This window comes from Anser brachyrhynchus, assembly GCF_964034855.1.
Source record: "Anser brachyrhynchus genome assembly, chromosome: 1".
Classification (NCBI taxonomy): domain Eukaryota; kingdom Metazoa; phylum Chordata; class Aves; order Anseriformes; family Anatidae; genus Anser; species Anser brachyrhynchus.
In genome coordinates, this window is record NC_137694.1 from 2,548,585 (window position 1) to 2,566,895 (window position 18,311).

Here is an 18,311-nt window from a genome sequence, read left to right on the forward strand (position 1 = left end):
TACTCCAGCGCGGAGCTGCAGAGGACTACACTACCCAGCAGGCACTGCGCGGCCGCCCCGCCCCTCGCCGGCCGCTCTTGGCGCTAAGCATCTTGGGAATTGTAGTCTGCCCCCCTCGGGAAGTTTAAACCGAAAAAGTTTCCTCACTCTTTCCGGGTACCTCGCCCGCTCTTTCCCTGGTTTCCATGGCTACCACCGCGCAGCCAATGGCGCGCAGGCTTCAAAGCGCGGAGGGCGGGGCGAGGCGAGCGGCGGGCCAACGAGGGGCGGCCTTGTTGCGGGGCCGGCTGGCAGCGGGCACGGGCAGTCTCCTTGGGGCCGTCCCCTGGGCCGCGGCCTGGTGGCAGCCGGGCGAAGATGGGCGGCGGCGGCAGCACCCGGCGGGTCACCTTCGAGGCGGATGAGAACGAGAACATCACGGTGGTGAAGGGCGTGCGGGTGAGAGCGGGGCTCCCCGGGCACGGGGACCCTCTGAGGGGCCGCTGCGACCCGGCCCGGCCCGGCCCGGCCCGGCCCGGCCCTGCCCTTCTCTTCTCTCGTCACTGCCCCTTGGCGGTCGCTCCCCTCCCCCCCGCCCCTTTAATTATGGGTTTTGTCACTTAGGGCGCTCAGGGGAAGGGCTCTGCTTCCCTCGCCGTGCAGTGAGAGGCCTGCCCTGGCTGGCTGGCTGCTCTGGCCCCTCTCTGGTTTCCTGCAGGCAGGGAGCGTGAGGGTGGTGGGAGGGCTGGAGGAGCTGCTTGGAGTCCTACAGTCGTTAAGGTTGGAAGAGCCCTCCAAGATCATCTGGTCCAACCATCCCCCTACCACCAGTGTCACCCACTAAATCATGTCCCCAAGCACCACGTCCAACCTTTCTTTGAGCACCCCCAGGGACGGTGACTCCACCACCTCCCTGGGCAACCCGTCCCAACACCTGACTGCTCTTTCTGAGAAGAAATGTCTCCTCATTTCTTCCCCTGGCACAACTTGAGGCCATCCTCTCTAGTCCTATCACTGGTTACCTGTACCTGTTACCTGTAGCTGACCCCCAGCTCCCCACACCTTCCTTTCAGGTAGTTGCAGAGAGCAATGAGGTCTCCCCTGAGCCTCCTCTTCTCCAGACCAAACCCCCCCAGTTCCCTCAGCTGCACCTCATAGAACTTGCTTTCATCTCCCCTGGTCTCTGTGTCTCGCAGCTCCTCCTGTCCCCTTGTTCTCTTACACACAGCGTATTCTATGGCGTCCCTGCTTATGGCAGCGGGTTGGAACTAGATGATCTTTGAGGTCCCTTCCATCCCAAGCCAATCTATGATTGTGCACCTACAGAAGCATTCCTGTTCTGTCCCTACATAGGGCACGCTGTTGCCAGTAACGTACCAGAAAGCTCCTGACACCGCACCACAAAACCTTGTGGCATAGAAATTTATCAGTGGCACGGCTCAGTTCCCAGCAGGAAAGATAAGCAGCTGCCCTTTATTGCTGCTCACGGGGAGAAGCGGTGAACAGCAGAGGACGGCAGTAACTCCTGCTTTTTTCAGCATGCTGATGTTTCCCTGTTCTGGTCATCAAAGGGTCTTGGGCAAATAGGTGACAGTAACATAGGGTGCACAGCAGAGAGCGTCCTCTTTGACACATTGTGTTCTGTGATTCCTGCACAATATTTGTTACTTTATTGCTGGCTCTGGTTGCTTGAGTACTAGGAAGTGCTATTGAGATTTCTGTAAGGTATCCTAGCTCTTGAAATAGTGGGAGTGTGACCTGAATGATGTCACAGGTCCTAGGAAGATTTAGCTTCATTAAATAACTGATGTTAATCAGTAGGGCATCTGTAAATGGGTCTGTTTACATACATAAGGCTGTGTCGTGTGAAGTTCAGAGTTTTAGGATGGAGGTAAGAAACCTTACGCTGGAGGAATTTTACACTAGAAGTCGTATGTTAGCCCGCAAATGTTAGCAAAATTTTTCTAACATACGTTTCTACCAGCGAGAGACGTCATGCTGTAGTTTTAGTAAAGAATTCTCTAATGAAAATTAATTTTCATGGGCAGTGAAAGGCATATTTTTATAGAGTTGATGTTTGAAGAAACCAAAAGCAGGTTTCAAGTTGGAAAACAAGAAGTCTCATGTTATTCTTTTAACTTCTCTTATTTTTTATTGTGGGCAACGGTAGATCTGATACGGGCATGACTCGAATTCCCAGTTAGAGTCCCCGTAATCAGTGCCAGGGCTTTAGGGTGTGCGTGTGTCAGCGTTAGGACAAGCTTAGTGGATGACCTCCGTGCTGTGACCTGTATTGGGATGAAGCTCCTCTGCAACTGCACAGCGTGCTGGTCCTCTGGTACCCAGATAACAGAGAAGGGCAAAAAAGCTGATTTCTTACAAGCAGCGTGTCAAGGGGGTGTTGTTTCCTTTACCGTTCCCTGTATCCTCTGTTTGGTCATAGCAGTTTCTTGTGGTACGAGAGCCAAAATGACCTTGTTCAGTCTCATTCTTTGCTCTCGGAGTTAAGTGCTGACCCCATGAAGAAGAGGAAGGATGGTTGAAGTAGTTTATTGCGTGCTGCTGATAACATTTTAGCTGCTGGCATATCTCATTTTGTGGCTTTATGCTCTCTTTTATTTTTAAGTTTTACTTCATTTTTGTTGGGGGAGAGGGGTAACGGAGATGAAGGAAAGGTGCGGTCTGACTCAGTTTGGGCTGGGGGTTGTATTTTTCAGCTCTCCGACAGTGTCATTGATCGTATGAAGGAACCTTCTTCACCCAGTGGAAGACAGCAGCGATCATCCAGTGCAGGTATGCCTGTATTTTCTGTGTTTTGGCGAGGGGAAGGAAAGTTAATTTACCTTTCAGAGCGTTGTGACAAACCCGTCGCCATTTCACTGAGAGGATTTTTTTAACGTTAACTTTTGCTGGTCTCTTTGAAGTAGGAAGCAGTTTCAGACGAGTTATATTACTCTTCCTTTTCTTCTGACAATAATACGTGCAACACAACTGCTTATTAGATTCTGTTTTTTAAGTTATCATCTCTAACTTATTATCTAAAGGCCTTTCTTTTCTAAAATTAGAAAAAAACAAATATGGAAGTAACACGTTGAGTCCTGAAGTGAAAATTCTCGCGTATTTAATCAACGCTGAAGTTTAGCACAGTAAGCTCCAGCTGAAATATGGTTAACCCGAAGATAAAAGAATGATGTGTTATTTTTATATATTTTTTATATTTATTTTTTTAATATTTTATATATTTCCCCATTATGGAGTAGTGGAAACAAGTTGCGTGCAGTTTACACAGCTTGCCGGCTGTGTAAAATGATGGCTTTCTTGCCTCTTTGTGCTTTCGTTCTTGAGGTCCGTTCGAATGCATCGAGTGGGCTCTGTGCCAGACAGGCGCTGGTCTAATTTAAAACAGTTCAGCAGAGTGAACGTGACGCAGCTACCAAAGGAGTGAAAACGAATGGCAGGGCTTGGAGCTCGTGATTTACGGCTGTTGACTGGGTGAAACCTGTAAGGTTCGAGGAAGGCTTCTTTTCCTATCGGTGCTTCAGAAATATTCACGGTAACGATATTCCCAAGGGGCCTTCTGCATTGCTATTTAAAACAAACAAACAAAAAAACGCTAAAATCCAGCCTCCTGATGAGAACTGTGGCAACAGTGGGCCTCGTAGCAGGATCTGAACGAGCAGAACATCATTTTTTCATCTGAAGCATAGAAGGGTGGTTTCCTGCCGCATGGCTGAAGAAGTTTATGGTGCAGGTGGCTGTGTCTGTGCTGGGTTCCCTGTGCAGTCCGTGGGAAGAAAAAGATGTTCTGGGGGGACGATTCGTGTGGCTTACCTGGGAATTGTACTTGAGGATGTGACAAATTGGGCTCCAGGAGAGCCAGGGTGAAGAGTGCAGATGCCAGTGTCTAAGGGGGCCAGGTGAATCCACCCCAGAATGTTTCACAAATATTCCAGCTCCCAAGTGCTGCTGCTTTAGAGGTTTGGCTTTCCCCTTTATGAAAGGGAAGACTGTGACACAGCGAAGACAAGGAAAATACCCGTGCTAAAATGGAGTTAAACTGGCTTGTAAACTTAGTTTGCCCGATAAAACTGCCTAGAATTTGGTGCTTGCTTAAGTAAAATCTAGAAATAGTAGGGCTGGCACACAAACTGCCAGATTGTCCACCTTTGCTTGTTGTTTAAATAGTGTCCGTCTGACAAGGTAACGTGCGTTTTGGTGTGGTGAAGAAATTACTCTAGATAAAAGAAATTATTCTAGGTACAGAATTTAAATTATTCTAGGTAAAGGATTTCTATGAAACCGTACTTGTGCGTTCTATCAGCTTTTATTGTGGTGCTCATTGCTTTTTCATCCTTAAACCTGGGTTCTGGCAATAACTTTGTGAACATCGACTGGGATTTTGGGGATGTGGGCACCGGAGATGAAGGCTGTGATATCTCAAATTCTTTACTAATTCACAGTTTGCACATATGGGCCTAATGAATCGCTTGACTCTTAGCAAGCTCGGGAAAGGTTACACGTATTTTTGCTCTGAGAACTAGTAATTTAGGTGAAGTGCTTGTGTTTACGCAGGGTAATCAGGGTCATACGCCCGTTGCTCAATGATTCGTATTTAAGAAGATTAAATTATACCTAAGTACATGCTGCTGCTGCCATCCAGTTCTCTGCCGGATGTTTTTTGATGAAGAGTTGCAAACCAGTGAATTTCTGTGCCGTGAGAGCAGCCAACCTGCTTGTTTATTTTGTAGCTACATCTTAGCTCGTCAGGAGTCTGAATTTGGCTGATAAGGTGGCGTTGCAGGAGCGGCACTCGCCTCAAAGCTAGCGCTCTGATGACTTAACGTTCAACTTCTCTGCTGATGGCTGTGGGGGAGACTCGTTCTGCTGTGATGCAGGTGTGCTTGGTAGTGTGTTTTTTTTCATTAAGCCTCTTGCACTGATAATAAGAGACCTGTTTCCAGGTGGCTCCTCCCCTCCCGCATGTGAATCTGGGGACGGTGAGTGGTTTTTGGGACAGAGTGGATCTCTCGCTGCTTCTGAAGAGAGTTTTCCAAGGGTGGTGGTGTTTGGAGGCTGGTTCTGGCTTCTGGACCACCAGTTGGCCAACTTCAGAACTTGACAGTTTGTCAGCCTGCGTTTATATCTTTGTACGTTCTAGACAAATAACGCTTGTCTACATAAAAAAAAAAAGTCTAGAGGGAGAAATGTTAAAGCTATTAAAAACAATCCTTTCCTTAAGTCTTTGATAGCTTTTGTTTGAGGAATAATGGATTAGATTACACGTGAAAGTGTGTGTCTTGTTGCTTGCTGATACGTGATGTATTTATTGACTTCAGTTTGGGGTGGGAAAATGAAATTACATACACATTTAGAATGAAATCTGGCATCTAAATACTGCATCTTAAAACATCCTAGCTTGCTTGGATCATTTTATGACTTTTGAGTAATATTAAACGCACTAAAATATTTAACAAGTGTAAAATCTTTAAAGCATGTCTGCAATTCGTAAAGCAATATTGATGAAAAGTAATTTGGTCAGATGAGAGCTTTTTTTTTTTTTTTTTGAGGGTATATTATACCTAAAGCTTCAGTTGTAGCAGACAAAGGGAATGGTTTAATTCATTTTAGCTTAGTGCATGTCAGGAAGGCTAATAGTCTGTCGTGGAGGCGGGGGGGAGAACAAATGCTTAAGTTATCAGGTTTCTGCATCTCAGCCAGACATTCTTTTTTCCTTTGCAGAAGCAGATTACACTGGGGATACAGAGGATTTTTTTTTTAAACTGTGTTATTTATTATTGTTACTGTACTGTCCTCAAGGAAACAAATCAGTAGAGGACGTGTGTCACCCACTCCTACATGAGACCTAATAGCAGCATCCCCGTAACAGCGAGGGGCTTACTGAGAAGCTGGCAACAGGCACCTGGTGGTGCATTGTGTGAAGATGAGACAGTGGACACGAAAGCAGGAGAGATTCAAGCTGGAAACGAGGAATAACCGTGTCATGATGAGATGAGTAAAGCGTTGCTAGATGTTAGTGAGCTGGAAGCACCAGCGCAGTGTGCTCTGTCCATCCCTGGAGGTCTTCGAAGTGCAAGTTGATAAACCTCTGAGCAGCCTGCTCTGATCTCTAGGCTGACCCTGCTTTGAGCAGAGCATTTGGCAAAATCACCTCCTGAGCCCTCTTCCAACCCGAATGACTCTGCAGTCCTAAGATTTGGAGATAGCAAACTTATTTTCTCACCCTAAATGCAACCAAGCATTTTATTCTTTAAAATGCAAGTGGGGGCCATTATGATCACCTGGGCAATGTGCAGCCCAGGGGATCGTATCTGAGGACTTTTTTACTTGGATCATTGCCCTTCTTCTTTGTCCAGCTTTTAGGAATGTTTTTTTCCTCACTGTTTGAAGAATTACAGCACGTATATATTCTCATTACTCCTACTGCTGGTACTAGTACTTCTGGAGAGTCAGACGCTGCATGAATAAAACTAGAACTGGAGTACCTCATGATAAATGTTGTGGGAGGCTCTGCTTTATTTCTTGTGACTTTGAATTGATTTGGATTTGCACTTCTTATGAGTATCTGGAAGTTTACAGGGTTTTGCTAAATTTATGCTAGTTAAGCAAGAATCCTCTGCAATAAATCCTGTTAGATCTGTGCCCTTTAATGTATTATTTTCATCCACTTTTTTGTTGCAACAACACTTTTTCTCTATATAAATTGAAAGATGAAGTGACATTTCTGTGACGCTATTTTGTAAAATTCCTCTTATTTTTAGAAAAGGAAAAACAAACAAACAAGAAAACAATAACAAAGCTTTAGCAAGACATTTTTGTGCCTGGGCTGATTCCCTGTTTTTTGTCTTGCTGTGAGACACCTCTACATCTCAGGCTGTTCCTTTTAGCCAGTAACATGAATTTGCAACCTTTCCTCCTGCAGCAGCAACCAGGAGAGCATGGTCTCTCTGATAATGTTTATTTTCCCTTATTCTAGGTACAGATCTGGGTACTGTTTAGTAGAAGTTCTTAAACTTAACTGGCACTGGAAGCCTCTGTGAAATCAATCAAGTAGGAATCCCCAGCCAACAAACCGAGCTGGTCTGTGGACAGCTGGTAGCCTGGAAGGCCCTGATTTGGATCTCCTAAAAACTGCTGTGTTTGTAGGTTTGGTTTGGTTTCTTACTTCTACAAAAGAAGTTTTTTGAAGGGATTTAGAGAGGTTTGGGAGGAATACTTAAGACTCGGCTTTCAGTCTGAAAATCCTGGAAGCCTCTAAACTTCCCATCGTGGCAAGATAATATTGCAAACAACATTCAGCAGTTTTATTAAGGTACATCCTGCTGCCCTTGGTGAGGTAAGTGGCTATATGGTGTAAAATATTGACACATAGAGGGAGGGTAGCTTCATCAAAACATCTTTGCTTTTGATACCCAGGCTATAGTTTGCTCAGGGCATGTGTTTTTTGACGCATGATCTAAATCTGAACAAGCTGTCTTGGGTATTCTTACACGTGGTGCTGCAGCACTCACTTCTGCTCTCATGTGGCTTGCTATATTGCCACTTAGTTGTCACCGAGTTTCTCAGACATAACTTTATTTTTGGTGATGTATATTGATATTCTTTGGGTTAAAGGTTCGCTATTGATGGAAGTATTTTATTATCAAAAGGTGAAACGTCTTGTAACTCACTCGACTGCTAAAGATGCCTAACTTTTAGTGCTGTCACTCTAACAGCAAATCTTTACTCGAGCCTGACATTCATGTCACTGGATTGCAGGAGTATAGGGAATCTGGAATTATGCATGGGAGATGAAGTAAGTTTTGCATAAATTAAAGTTCTCACTGTCTGTGTGACGTGCAAGGTGCGCTGTGAATGCTTTCAGATGGCTGGGTACGTCCTCGTAAAATTGGACTAAAATTAGAAGGAAAAACTAGCAACTAATGCAGCTGGCACTTCTGGTTTCCTTTTTGCCAATGGAAATTGGACAGGAGAGCTGTGGGAGGGCTTAGCTCACTCTGCATCCTAAAAGTACAGTATGAACCTCATCAGAAAGGTGGCACGTAACTGGGGGAGGGTTGGGTGGGTGTGGTAGGGTGTTAGAGAATAGGGGAAAAGTCCTAATGTAGTTGTTTAAAAGACTTGGGTTGTTGAATGCAGGAAAGTTACACAACCGTATACCTGGAGCCTTACAAATGCTGGTCTTGGTAACAGAATTTTTTAAGGTGGGAATGCAAAAACCTGTCTGCTCAAAGTACTCTTGTGTCCTATACTCCCTGTGCTTGTCCAATTCAAACATGCTTTGATTCTTCACTGAAATACCATCTTTGAGATTTCATCGTGGCTGTGCCTTTGGGCTGCCCGCTGTAATTGCATTGTGCGTGCTGATAAACCCGGGGAGCAGCAGACTTCGCAAGTGCCCAAAGGTAGAGCAAGAACTAACGGCAGAAGTTGTTGGAACTTCGCAAGCAAATTTCAGATATTTGAAGGTATGTTCTTACAGCTAACCTCATCTAATGGTCTCATGTCTGATCACGTCTCATCCTATAATTAAGGTGGTGTCAAGGGGATCTAATCCATCAGGAAACGCCTACAAGAAGAGTTTTGTGCCGGTTTAGCTCCCTGAATTGAACCTCGTGTGCTCCGAGAAGTGTCTGCGGGAGGAGCAGGAGCACATGAAGGACCACCAGCGTCACTCTTCCTTCTTGGTGACAGCTGGCTTTTGGAACAGCTTTGCAGATCTTGTCAAACTTGGGTTTCTTTCCTAAGTCAGCTGCTTAAGCAACTTCAGCATTTGTGGCTTAAGTGCAAGTGGGAGGAAACAAGCATGAGCACACCTCTGGGAAATACACCGTCAGTTTAGGGAAAAGCAGGACAGAGGTGATTTGTAGCACAGGTTAGGATATGGGAATATTATGTAGAAATTCTTCAAATGTCATTATTGAGTGGCACAGACATTATAATTGCTATATTCAGTGCAACAGTCCTTATATTATCAGGTATTAACTTTGATGGTGTTATCTCAGAAGTACGCTTAGTCCATTGCATGATAGTGCAAAAAATGGTTTGGATTATGTTTCAATGAAAAGCAACACAAATTGTTTTATTGAAAAGAAAAATCTTCAAGTTTTCATAGACTAGATTTGTATTTTTTTTCCCTAAAACTGAAATAATACTGTTCAAGGGAAGATTCATTTTTTTTAAATTAAAAAATAACCTTTACTGGTAAATTAATAATAACAATTTAAAAGCAACCAAACAAAACCCAAGTAAGCCCCTAAAAAAACTTACTCATCTCTCAGTATTGAAGTAGACTGCATGAAATGTGTGCACTTAAATGTGCCCCGAGAAATGGCATTTGTGTTAGCATTAGCCCAGAGTTTGTCACGGTGCAGATTTGGATTAAGTTTGTGCTTGCAGTAGAAGGACGGGCCAAATGGAGATGTCTCTCTGCATCTCTTTCTCTCCCTGTTTCTTTGTTTCTCTCACTGTAATGTAACAATCATGTTTAAGTTTGTATGGAAAAAGTGGTCCATGTGTGGGAGGCATTTATGGCTGGAATTGAAGTAATTGATTCCCAGCCCGCCTTTCTCCTTCTGTTCCTGCTATTGCTTTATTTGTTGTTGCTCAGAGTTGTAAAGGGAGCTAAAGAAACGAATTCTGAAGCTTTCAGGGGTTCTGCAAATGGAAGAATTGAATTTTTGAGAGCTGGTGGAATTGAGTTTTTTTTTTCCTTCTTGTCTCCTGCATGCAGGTCGGAGTGAGAAAGCAAATATATCCCACGGATATTGTCACGTTTCAGGTGGACATCTGATTGATGTAATTAGGGGATCTCATTTTAAAACCGATAGAGAACTTTTGACATTCCACATGAAATTTAAGGAAAGAGCAGTCCCTCAAATCCTGTCCCACTTGGAAGCATAATTAACTAGGTCTTAGGCTGAGCTAGATTCATTCGATGATAGCGAGCTTCTTTTACAGTTTTTCCTTTCACAAGTGGTTTTGTGTGTGTGCATCTCTTGGCGGATAGGCAGAATTTAGCTTTCAGTGGCACTCATTTAGAAGTGTCATTTTTGTTTCCATATATTCTTTGAAACAGGTAATTCTTATGTACCGCATACTGTGTGCTTTTCTGGTCTCAAGTGGATTTGTCAAAATTAAATTTCATGCTATTCTGCTTTAGGCTGCATGTGCTCTATTAGGGTTTACTGAGTGCAGATGTTTGCTCTAAAAATCTTTGAGTAGTTGTGCGGTGCACACATAAAGCAATTTTTGTCATAGCTAGTATAACAAGCAAAGCCAAAGAATTTGCTTAGAAATGGCTTCTAAGTTAGAACTGCCTGCTTTTTGATGTGGAAGCACAAGATTTGTGCATGCTAAAATACAATCTTCTAGGAGGTGGGGGAAAATCAGGCTTAAAGACAACTATTAGTTGTGGCGTGGGATTCTTGTATTAATTTCTAGTACAGCAACAAGCTGAATTAAGAAAGCCAGTGAAATTGTTCCTGAAAATATAGGGAAAAAAAATAACCTGGGAAAAAGAGATTGTAGGCATTTCATGGAGCTCTTTGCCAAATGCATGTAATAATGAATTTTAAGGACTAAATGCTTTTGCATTTATGCATGGAGTTGTTGCCATCGCCTTTTACTAGCGCTGAGCACTGAATGGTTTTATAGTTAAATCCTGGCAAAGTTTTAGGCCTCTGAGCATAGACGGTCGGAGCTCAGCCTTGGGATAAGCTTATGGAAAATGCAGCCAGAATCCATCGTATGGTTACAGGGCAGATTTGGGAAGAGGCAGAAATCACAGTTCATGTATGCTGAAGTTCTTGGTTCATACTGAGAGTTAAACGTGCTGGAGATTGCCGGCAGTGGATGTTCTCTGTACAATTGGATATTTCCTGTGAGATTTCAGCCTTTGACTTCTCTACTCTGTGCTGTGTCTAGGCACCGGAACAAAACCCAGCTCTTTCTCCTTTGTCCTTCGGAGACCTTCCTGGGATTATAGGTTGAAAAGTCGAGATAGCTGACTGAGATAAAGGGGTATGTAATTTAAAGGACGGTTAGAGTGAAAGTCATTTGAAGCAGCTTGAATAGTTCTGCTGTCTTAAAGAATACAATCAAAAATATTGATGGTTTTAATGAAGTAAAGCTGATAAGTAAATGGGAATTGTTTGCCTGTACCAGTATTTGTCTTGATAGCACTGTGCGAGGGAATTGTCATCCTGCCATAGAACATCCTCTCCAGTTTGAGAGTAAAATGTGTTCTTATCCAAGTTCTCTCTCCACTGACTACAGCTGTCGCTAAAATGAAATGAGTGGGGACTGTTATGAGGGAAGAACATCTCCAAATAGTTCTAAACCAAGCCTCCAGTGAAGTGGTAAGAGACCATTTCCAATCACACGAAGTGGGAGGGGGTTCTAAGTGCATTTTTTTTTTTCTTAGCATTACTTAAAAACACCGCTTGTTAGGTGTAACATTACTCGGAGGTCTTGTTACCCTGCTGAAGTAATAAAACTTCGTGGGTTTAATAGATCATGCTACTTCGCTTTCCATCATGCTTTATATACAGGTTAGGGAATCTTCAGTGTGATATTAAAGAATGCTTTAGAGGCATGGTTTATCACATTAAGATGAAAAGAAAAGCTTTGTTTTATTCCTTCATCTTCAGGCTGCAACCGAGTGTTACTAAACCTCTTCATCACTTGTCAGATCAGACAGGTTAAGTATATTGTAAAGTGCTGCTTCTTGAAAGGTTTCTACCGCTTGTTTTTTTAGTTAAACAGGAGGTAACCACTCAGTCTTTTTTCTTTATGTTCCCTCCTACCTCGGGGAACCATTATGCACTTCCAGCTCCTGCTACGATTTTATTTTTTCCTAAGACTTTTGCGTTTTTGCATGCGTACCAAATTCCTCCATTTTAAATGATCTCATGTGCAGATCTACTAGTAAAGTTTGAGGAACACCAGCCTGGAAATCTTAGCTTTCAGGTATTACTACCTGTTGTTTGAAGTCTAAATTTAAAACCAGAGGCAGAACATTCTTCTCTTCGCCCTCCAGGTTTGTTGTGTGTCTGTTGCAACATCTGCGTATTTGTTGTAACACCTGACAGTGCTTCCTGAAGCCAGTTTATTGGATTCTCAATTTTAGCTTCATAACAACGTTTAATTTCCCCTACTGTTAATCATCTAAAAAATAAGCATCTAGTCTAAGCTAGTCATTTAGAGTAGGGGTGAGATATTGTGTTTCATCCAAGATAATTGGCTTTTTCTTCCTATTTTTCTTTTTCTTTCTGGTGAGAAGGGAACAGCTTAACTGAAGGGAAAGGACTCGCTTATCCCTGATGTTACCAAGTGGCATTGCTCAACAGGCAGAGATGGGACTGGATATTCTGAAATTTAAGCAGAAAAAGTAATATCTGCAGGAATCATTAGAACTATAAAGGCAGTGACTATTGTGTAAGAGTGGCTTAAGTGTGTAAGAATGGCTAAGTGTGTAACAATGCTAATCAGAAACCTAAAGAAACTGATTTTTGGAGAAGCAGAACTGGATTTTGCCATTGTGTCTCGTGGTCAGTTAAGTTTTGACTGAGGACCAGCCTGGTTTTATGCCAGGCTGTTGAGGAGGGGGCTGAACACCGGCTCCTTTTAATCTGCACTGGCATTTGCAGAGGAGGGGAGAGAGCGATTTACTCAAAGAAAAAGTGAGCCTCGTGTTCCTGGATAAACGGGAAGCATCTGCTGACCAGCTCTTCTTTGTCCTTAGGTTTTTCGTTTCTGACCTTTCGCCTGGCAGAACAGCCTTTTACTTATTTTTCCTCCCCTCCAACTTTTATTCAACTCCTGCCCTGTCTTTCTGGGATCTGAGGAGCAACTAGCCCATGAGTTTGCTCTTTCATGCTGGGCTAACCAGTGCTTGGTGACCAATAAAGGCAGCTCCATCTAGAATGGGACCCCATCTGCTTTTTTTTTTTTTTTTGGCACTGCTGCTGTTCACTGCACCCTTCTGTAGGGTCTTGGTTTTTCTTCCAGCTAACAACTTCCTCCATTAAAAAGCTATCAGCGGTGGAGGCGGTACATCAATTTAGAGACCAGTCATTTAGAAAAGTTTTTTCTTGTTGCTGTATCTCATTAACACTGACATTTTTCATAATGAGTAGATTATGACTGCAAGAATTTTACACATTTCAGCATTTTTTCCTTTGCGATCGTTTCTGAATAATGAAAATAGTTATAAATGTCATGGCTTTGTCTTTAATTTTCATTTCGTATTAGAAGCAGTGATGTGGTGCAAAATATTGGGTTGAGAATACCTCAGCTCCCACATCTCTGAATTAACAATACCGTAGCTGTCTGATGGCTAAATATAAAGCCAGATTTGCTGAAGCTGGAGGAAGACACACTACAGTGCTTTGGAGGAAACTGGAAGGGAACTAAACAGAAACAAATCCTTGCTCCTGTGCACAACCTGGGCGTCCTCCATACCTTTGCAGTGCGTATACGTGAAACATCAGCTATTTCTAATCTGGCTTCTCGTGCCCTCTCATTGATATTACATGAAATAAGTGTTCTGTCACTTTTTTGTTATTAAAACTTGTGTTTCAGACTATTCTTCAGACTAAACATGCTGCCATGTGAGATGTAGGAAGCTGGAAACGTTACCCTTGAGACCTAAGAAGGTAGACGCTTGGTACTTCTACGCTTCCTTTCGTGAGTCAGTGATTCTGATCTGTAGGACCTGGTTACAAATGCTGATTAAAGGTCCTCGTGCTTCGGATTTGGATTTGGATTCTTTCTAAATCCTAGTGATCTTCGTCAGATTCTAGCCTCCTCGTTCTAGTGACGAGACCGAGTGCTGTAGTTTGCATCTGAGCTGAATAAACAAATTCTGGAATTACTGTTTTCTTTACGCTGATACAAAACATCCTTGTATCAGCCTGGTGTAACTTGAATGAATCAACTGGAGATTAGGTTTGAGAGCGCCACAACAGCTGTTAAAGATCCACTTATTTATCACTGCAGGCTTCTCTTTGTACCTAATTTTAAGTGAAGTGATTGCTTTCAGACTTCGTGCACAGTTTCAGCGCCCATGTCATTGATAAATAAAATCATGACTCGATGTGGAGATGGTTCCACTTTTTTTTTTTTTTTCTGAGTAGTCAGCTTCTGGAAAATTTTCCTGCTCTTTAAAGTTTAGTGATAAATGCTAGATTGCTTTAATTGCACAAAGCAGAAGTTTGGCATCTTGATTTATTTTTGCACGCGGCTCCAGCCACTGAGAAATTAGGTTAACTGGGTCAGCAGATGTATTGATGAATGATATCTCTGGGTGAAACGCTTTTCCTTTTTTTTTTCCTCTCCTTTCATTAACCTTTACAGGTGAAGACCTACTTTTTCTGCAGTGTGATTGCCTTATGGCCACTTATGTAACTTGTTTTTATCCTCCCCCTTTCCCACAATAACTTTCAAGGTTGTGAACCAGTTTTATCCAAACTTGACAGGTAAACTTCTTGAGGGTGATTAACTTCTGTGCATGTTTTCTGAGCATTTACAAATGGGTGACAAGTGGTACTGTCAGAGTGTTTCCTGATAAGATGTCCTGATCAGCGTTATGTATTATAGATTGTCTTCACACTGCTGAACAGATTTGCAAAATGAAGATAACTACTTCTCTTTCCCACAAGCAGCACGTTGTGACTTCCTTTATTTGACCATTAAGCCTTTTGTTGTGCTTCTAGAAATTTCCTCAAGAGGACATGTTCAGGACAGATGCTTCTTAATGAGCGATGTTGATCTGTGGTACAGCTGCTACAATGAAGATCCGTCTTATCAGCAAGCAGCCATACCTCACAAATAGTCTTTCTTTGACTAGTTTAATTATAGATTTCCCCCTGAATCCCACATCCCTTTCCTTCCACCTTATCAGTGCTTTGAAATTTTTTTCCTTTATTCATCTTTTTTTCTACTTTTTTCTTTTTCTTTTTTTTTTTTTTTGAGGTCTTTAAAAATGTGTAGATGTAGAGCTTAATGACGTGGATTAATGGTGGGCATGGCAGTGCCAGGTTAAAGGCTACCAGATGATCTTAGAGGTCTTTTCCAACCTAACTGATTCTATGATTCTGCGATCTTTCATCCTGCATCTTGCTGGACTTCTTCTCTTGCCCCTTCCCTTCAAAAAGACCGGTCTCGGTGGCTGGGAAGGGTAACTCTGCTGGGTTCACCGCTGTGGAACCCTGTCTAGAAAAATTCAGAGCACCACTGGCAAGAAAGGAAAGATGTTTCGATGCTAGGGATGTGCTTGGAGATGAGGCTCAGAGATGACGCGGAACGGAGGCTTGCTGATTCATAAAGAAAGGCAGAGCCAGGGAAATCCTGGGGAGTTGCAAGGCTGCAGAAAAGCGTCGGCATCAGTGAGCTGAATAAACAAATTTGTTTGTTGTTGTTGTTGTTTTTTTTAATTGGGGTTGGGAGAGCGTGGGTAAAGATGAAGGGGGAAGATCCTCCTTTTTGGAAGGCCACAGGGTGGTGCTGCTCTTGGTGTGCTCTCTGATGCTCGGCTGTCGCACACATTTGAAATTCAGAAGCTGAAGGAAGAAACTGGGTGCAGGAAGCTGCCATTCTTCAAAACCAGCACTGGGGTGGGACAAACAAGCGGTTGCTTGCTCTGCTCTGTACCAAAATTCAAAGGTGACTTGTTAAATTTGACATCTGGTGGTAGCTTTAGGTAACAGTAGCTGCAAGTTAGCGATGGATGCTCGTATCAGTGTGATCGTATCAGTACAGGAGGGTCACTTGGAACCAGTTTTATGGCACTGCTTACCATGTGGCCCCTTGGAAGTCTGGGGGAATCTGTGAATTATGACCTTATACAGGAGAGGAGGCCAAACTCTCCTATAACACTGCATCTGATGAGTCAGTACAGGTGTGCTGATGGGCAGTCAGCGTGTGTGAAGCTTTGGACGAGCCACAGAACTCATCATCTTGGTTCAAACAGCATGGTGACATTAGAGAAGGCAGGATTATTGTGTATATAAGCGGAGTAGAACCTAAATCCACAAGAAGCCATGGCATCATTAATTTTGTTGCTCATGAAAAGGAAAGTGCTGTGGGTTTTAAATTTTGCAAACCGTAGGGAATTTCCTTCGGCATTTGGAGCTGTGATTGTGCAGCCAGATTTGGAAATAGCGTAAGCAATAGCGAAGCGGTCGGAGGTCAGAAGGCTGATGAAGCGTCATCGTCATGGAGTTGTATCCGCCAGCAAATATCGGTCTGTGGTTATCTTCCGTTTTGTTTGTTTGCCTTGTCCTCTTTCTCCTGATTGCTTGTTCAGATTGGTTTGGTTTGGAATCTCTTTGTGGCTGTTACAAAAAGCCGGACTATGTTACAGGGCGCGTTAAGATCATTGAAAGTTACCAATGCACGAGTATGAATGGAACACAAAAATACAGGGAACGTGTCAAGTTTAGGTTGGAAAGCTAAGTGAATCTAAATTTGTATCTTGCAGGCATTTATTTGAAGAAGAAAAATTTGGTTTCTTATTAATATATATAGTCACTTGTGCTGTGTATATGGGATGCACAACAACGGAAAATAACATTAGGCTTTCTTTATCCCCTTACGTATCCATGCTAACTCATCCTGTTCACTCACTAAGAGTCATCACTTAACCTTGTTTTGGCAGCAGTGCCCGTTCCCAGCGCTTTGACCCACGTAGATATAAAAACAGGGGCTCCCCTGCCCCACAAACAGCTGGCACGCGGACATATGACAATAAAATCCCATACCTGGAGCTGCGGGGAACTGCTGTTCCACCAGCGGAGAGGAACGTGAAATATTCTCAACAGCGGGCTTTTTGTCTGAGCGATGAGCGGCTTTGTGAATCTTGTTGAGAGCTAGGGCAATCCAGAGCTGGAATTGGGGAAAACTGACTTTGCAGTGCCACGGATAGCGTGCAGTCACGGCTGGAGAATCTTCCTAAAGGTGACGGCAGTAGATGGACCGAGCATCAAACTTTGCTATTTGTGTAGCCTTGTCGATACAGAGTCCTATTTTGCAGAGCTGCCCTGTGCAGTAGTCTAACTAATCCTTTGCAATTAGTGGTGGCTTCTAAATATAAAACTAAAGAATTGTTTCAGTTTAGAAACCTTTTTGACTGTTACACATTAGAAATAACTGATAGTGCACTGTCCCAGGTACAGGTAGAAGTCGCTTACTGAAATACACACAGTGAAATAATTTTTTAATAGCAGGTGTTTTATTTCCCCAGCCTGCCCAAGCGAGAATTCAGATGAGGCTGACTCTCACAGCTTCTATATCACGGACTTGATTGCATCTTATTACTTCTATGAAGTGAGATTTTTTTTTAAATATAAGTTCCTTTGACATTGTGCGGATTCTGTACCACTTAAGCCATAATTTTCTAGTTTATTCTATATGATAACAGAAATTATAGGTTCTGTTGTGCAAGTTTTGTAATATTAGAGGTATATTGAGACAACATTGAATTTTACTGAAGAGGATCAGAATATCTTCAAGACAAGGAATTTGTTATGTCAAAAGGATACATGTTTTTACAAATAATTCAAAGTTTGTTTAGGAAAACTGTAAGCACAAACAACATCCGCTGACAGATTTTTTTGGGGTTCACTATACTGCATTGAAATTCTTGTAGCACATACATATATATACATATAGCACATACATATACACGTATACACACAGATATTCCTATATATATATATTTGAAATATCACGAAGTCTGATCGAAGAGCTGCAGCACCACAGTTTTAACCGTGCTATAAGCACATCCGTCTGTTCTGCCATCACGGTCATTGCCGCTCAGTCTGAGCTGAGTTTGGGGAGGATTCAAGGAGTTTTCTGTGCGATGTGAAACCCCAGGTGGAGAACCAGACACGCATCTCGTGGTGGAAGGGCTCTTGCTCCTGCTGCCCCGCCGGCAGCGAGCAGAAGGGTGCTGCGTGCGCAGGCTGCGCGCCGCCGCACGATAGCCCGCTTTCCTGTGCTCAATTTCTCCTCTGTGTGTCGGTTGAAAGATCTAATTTTTGCCTCGGGATTTTGTGATTTTAAATTTCTGGCTTTCTGTGGTTTCGATACATCCGTTTTTTGATTTGATTTTTCACTTGGTTTATTAGAAAGCAACCCTGAACCTGTTGGAAGTAATGGAAATTTTCGTCTTTTTTTCCCCGTTACAGAATGAATCTCGGGAATGAGTTATTGTTAAATAAAGCTGTTAAGCACAGGCAGGTAGGGCCCAATTCAAAGAAATGTGAGGCAAAGCCTGGTAATCCCCCTCCCTCCTGTTTTTCCAGTCCCCC

At 43.0% G+C, this 18,311-nt stretch overlaps 1 protein-coding gene across 5 annotated transcripts in view; it reads left to right on the forward strand.

Annotated features, from left to right (window-relative positions):
* The first annotated feature begins 236 nt into the window (after positions 1-236).
* CHCHD3 (coiled-coil-helix-coiled-coil-helix domain containing 3) overlaps positions 237-18,311 on the forward strand; it is a 149,767-nt gene continuing 131,692 nt past the window's right edge. For 2 of the 5 annotated variants that reach the window (XM_080578086.1, XM_080578088.1), the window contains exons 1-2: positions 7,766-7,792; positions 8,309-8,465. In XM_080578086.1, coding sequence (XP_080434212.1) covers positions 7,781-7,792; positions 8,309-8,465 — 169 coding nt within the window. In that variant the 5' untranslated portion in view covers positions 7,766-7,780. Of the gene's footprint in view, positions 439-2,696; positions 2,773-7,051; positions 7,334-7,712; positions 7,793-8,308; positions 8,466-18,311 lie in introns of those variants that run through there. The other 3 variants (XM_080578087.1, XM_080578089.1, XM_080578090.1) reach the window with 3 other exon arrangements.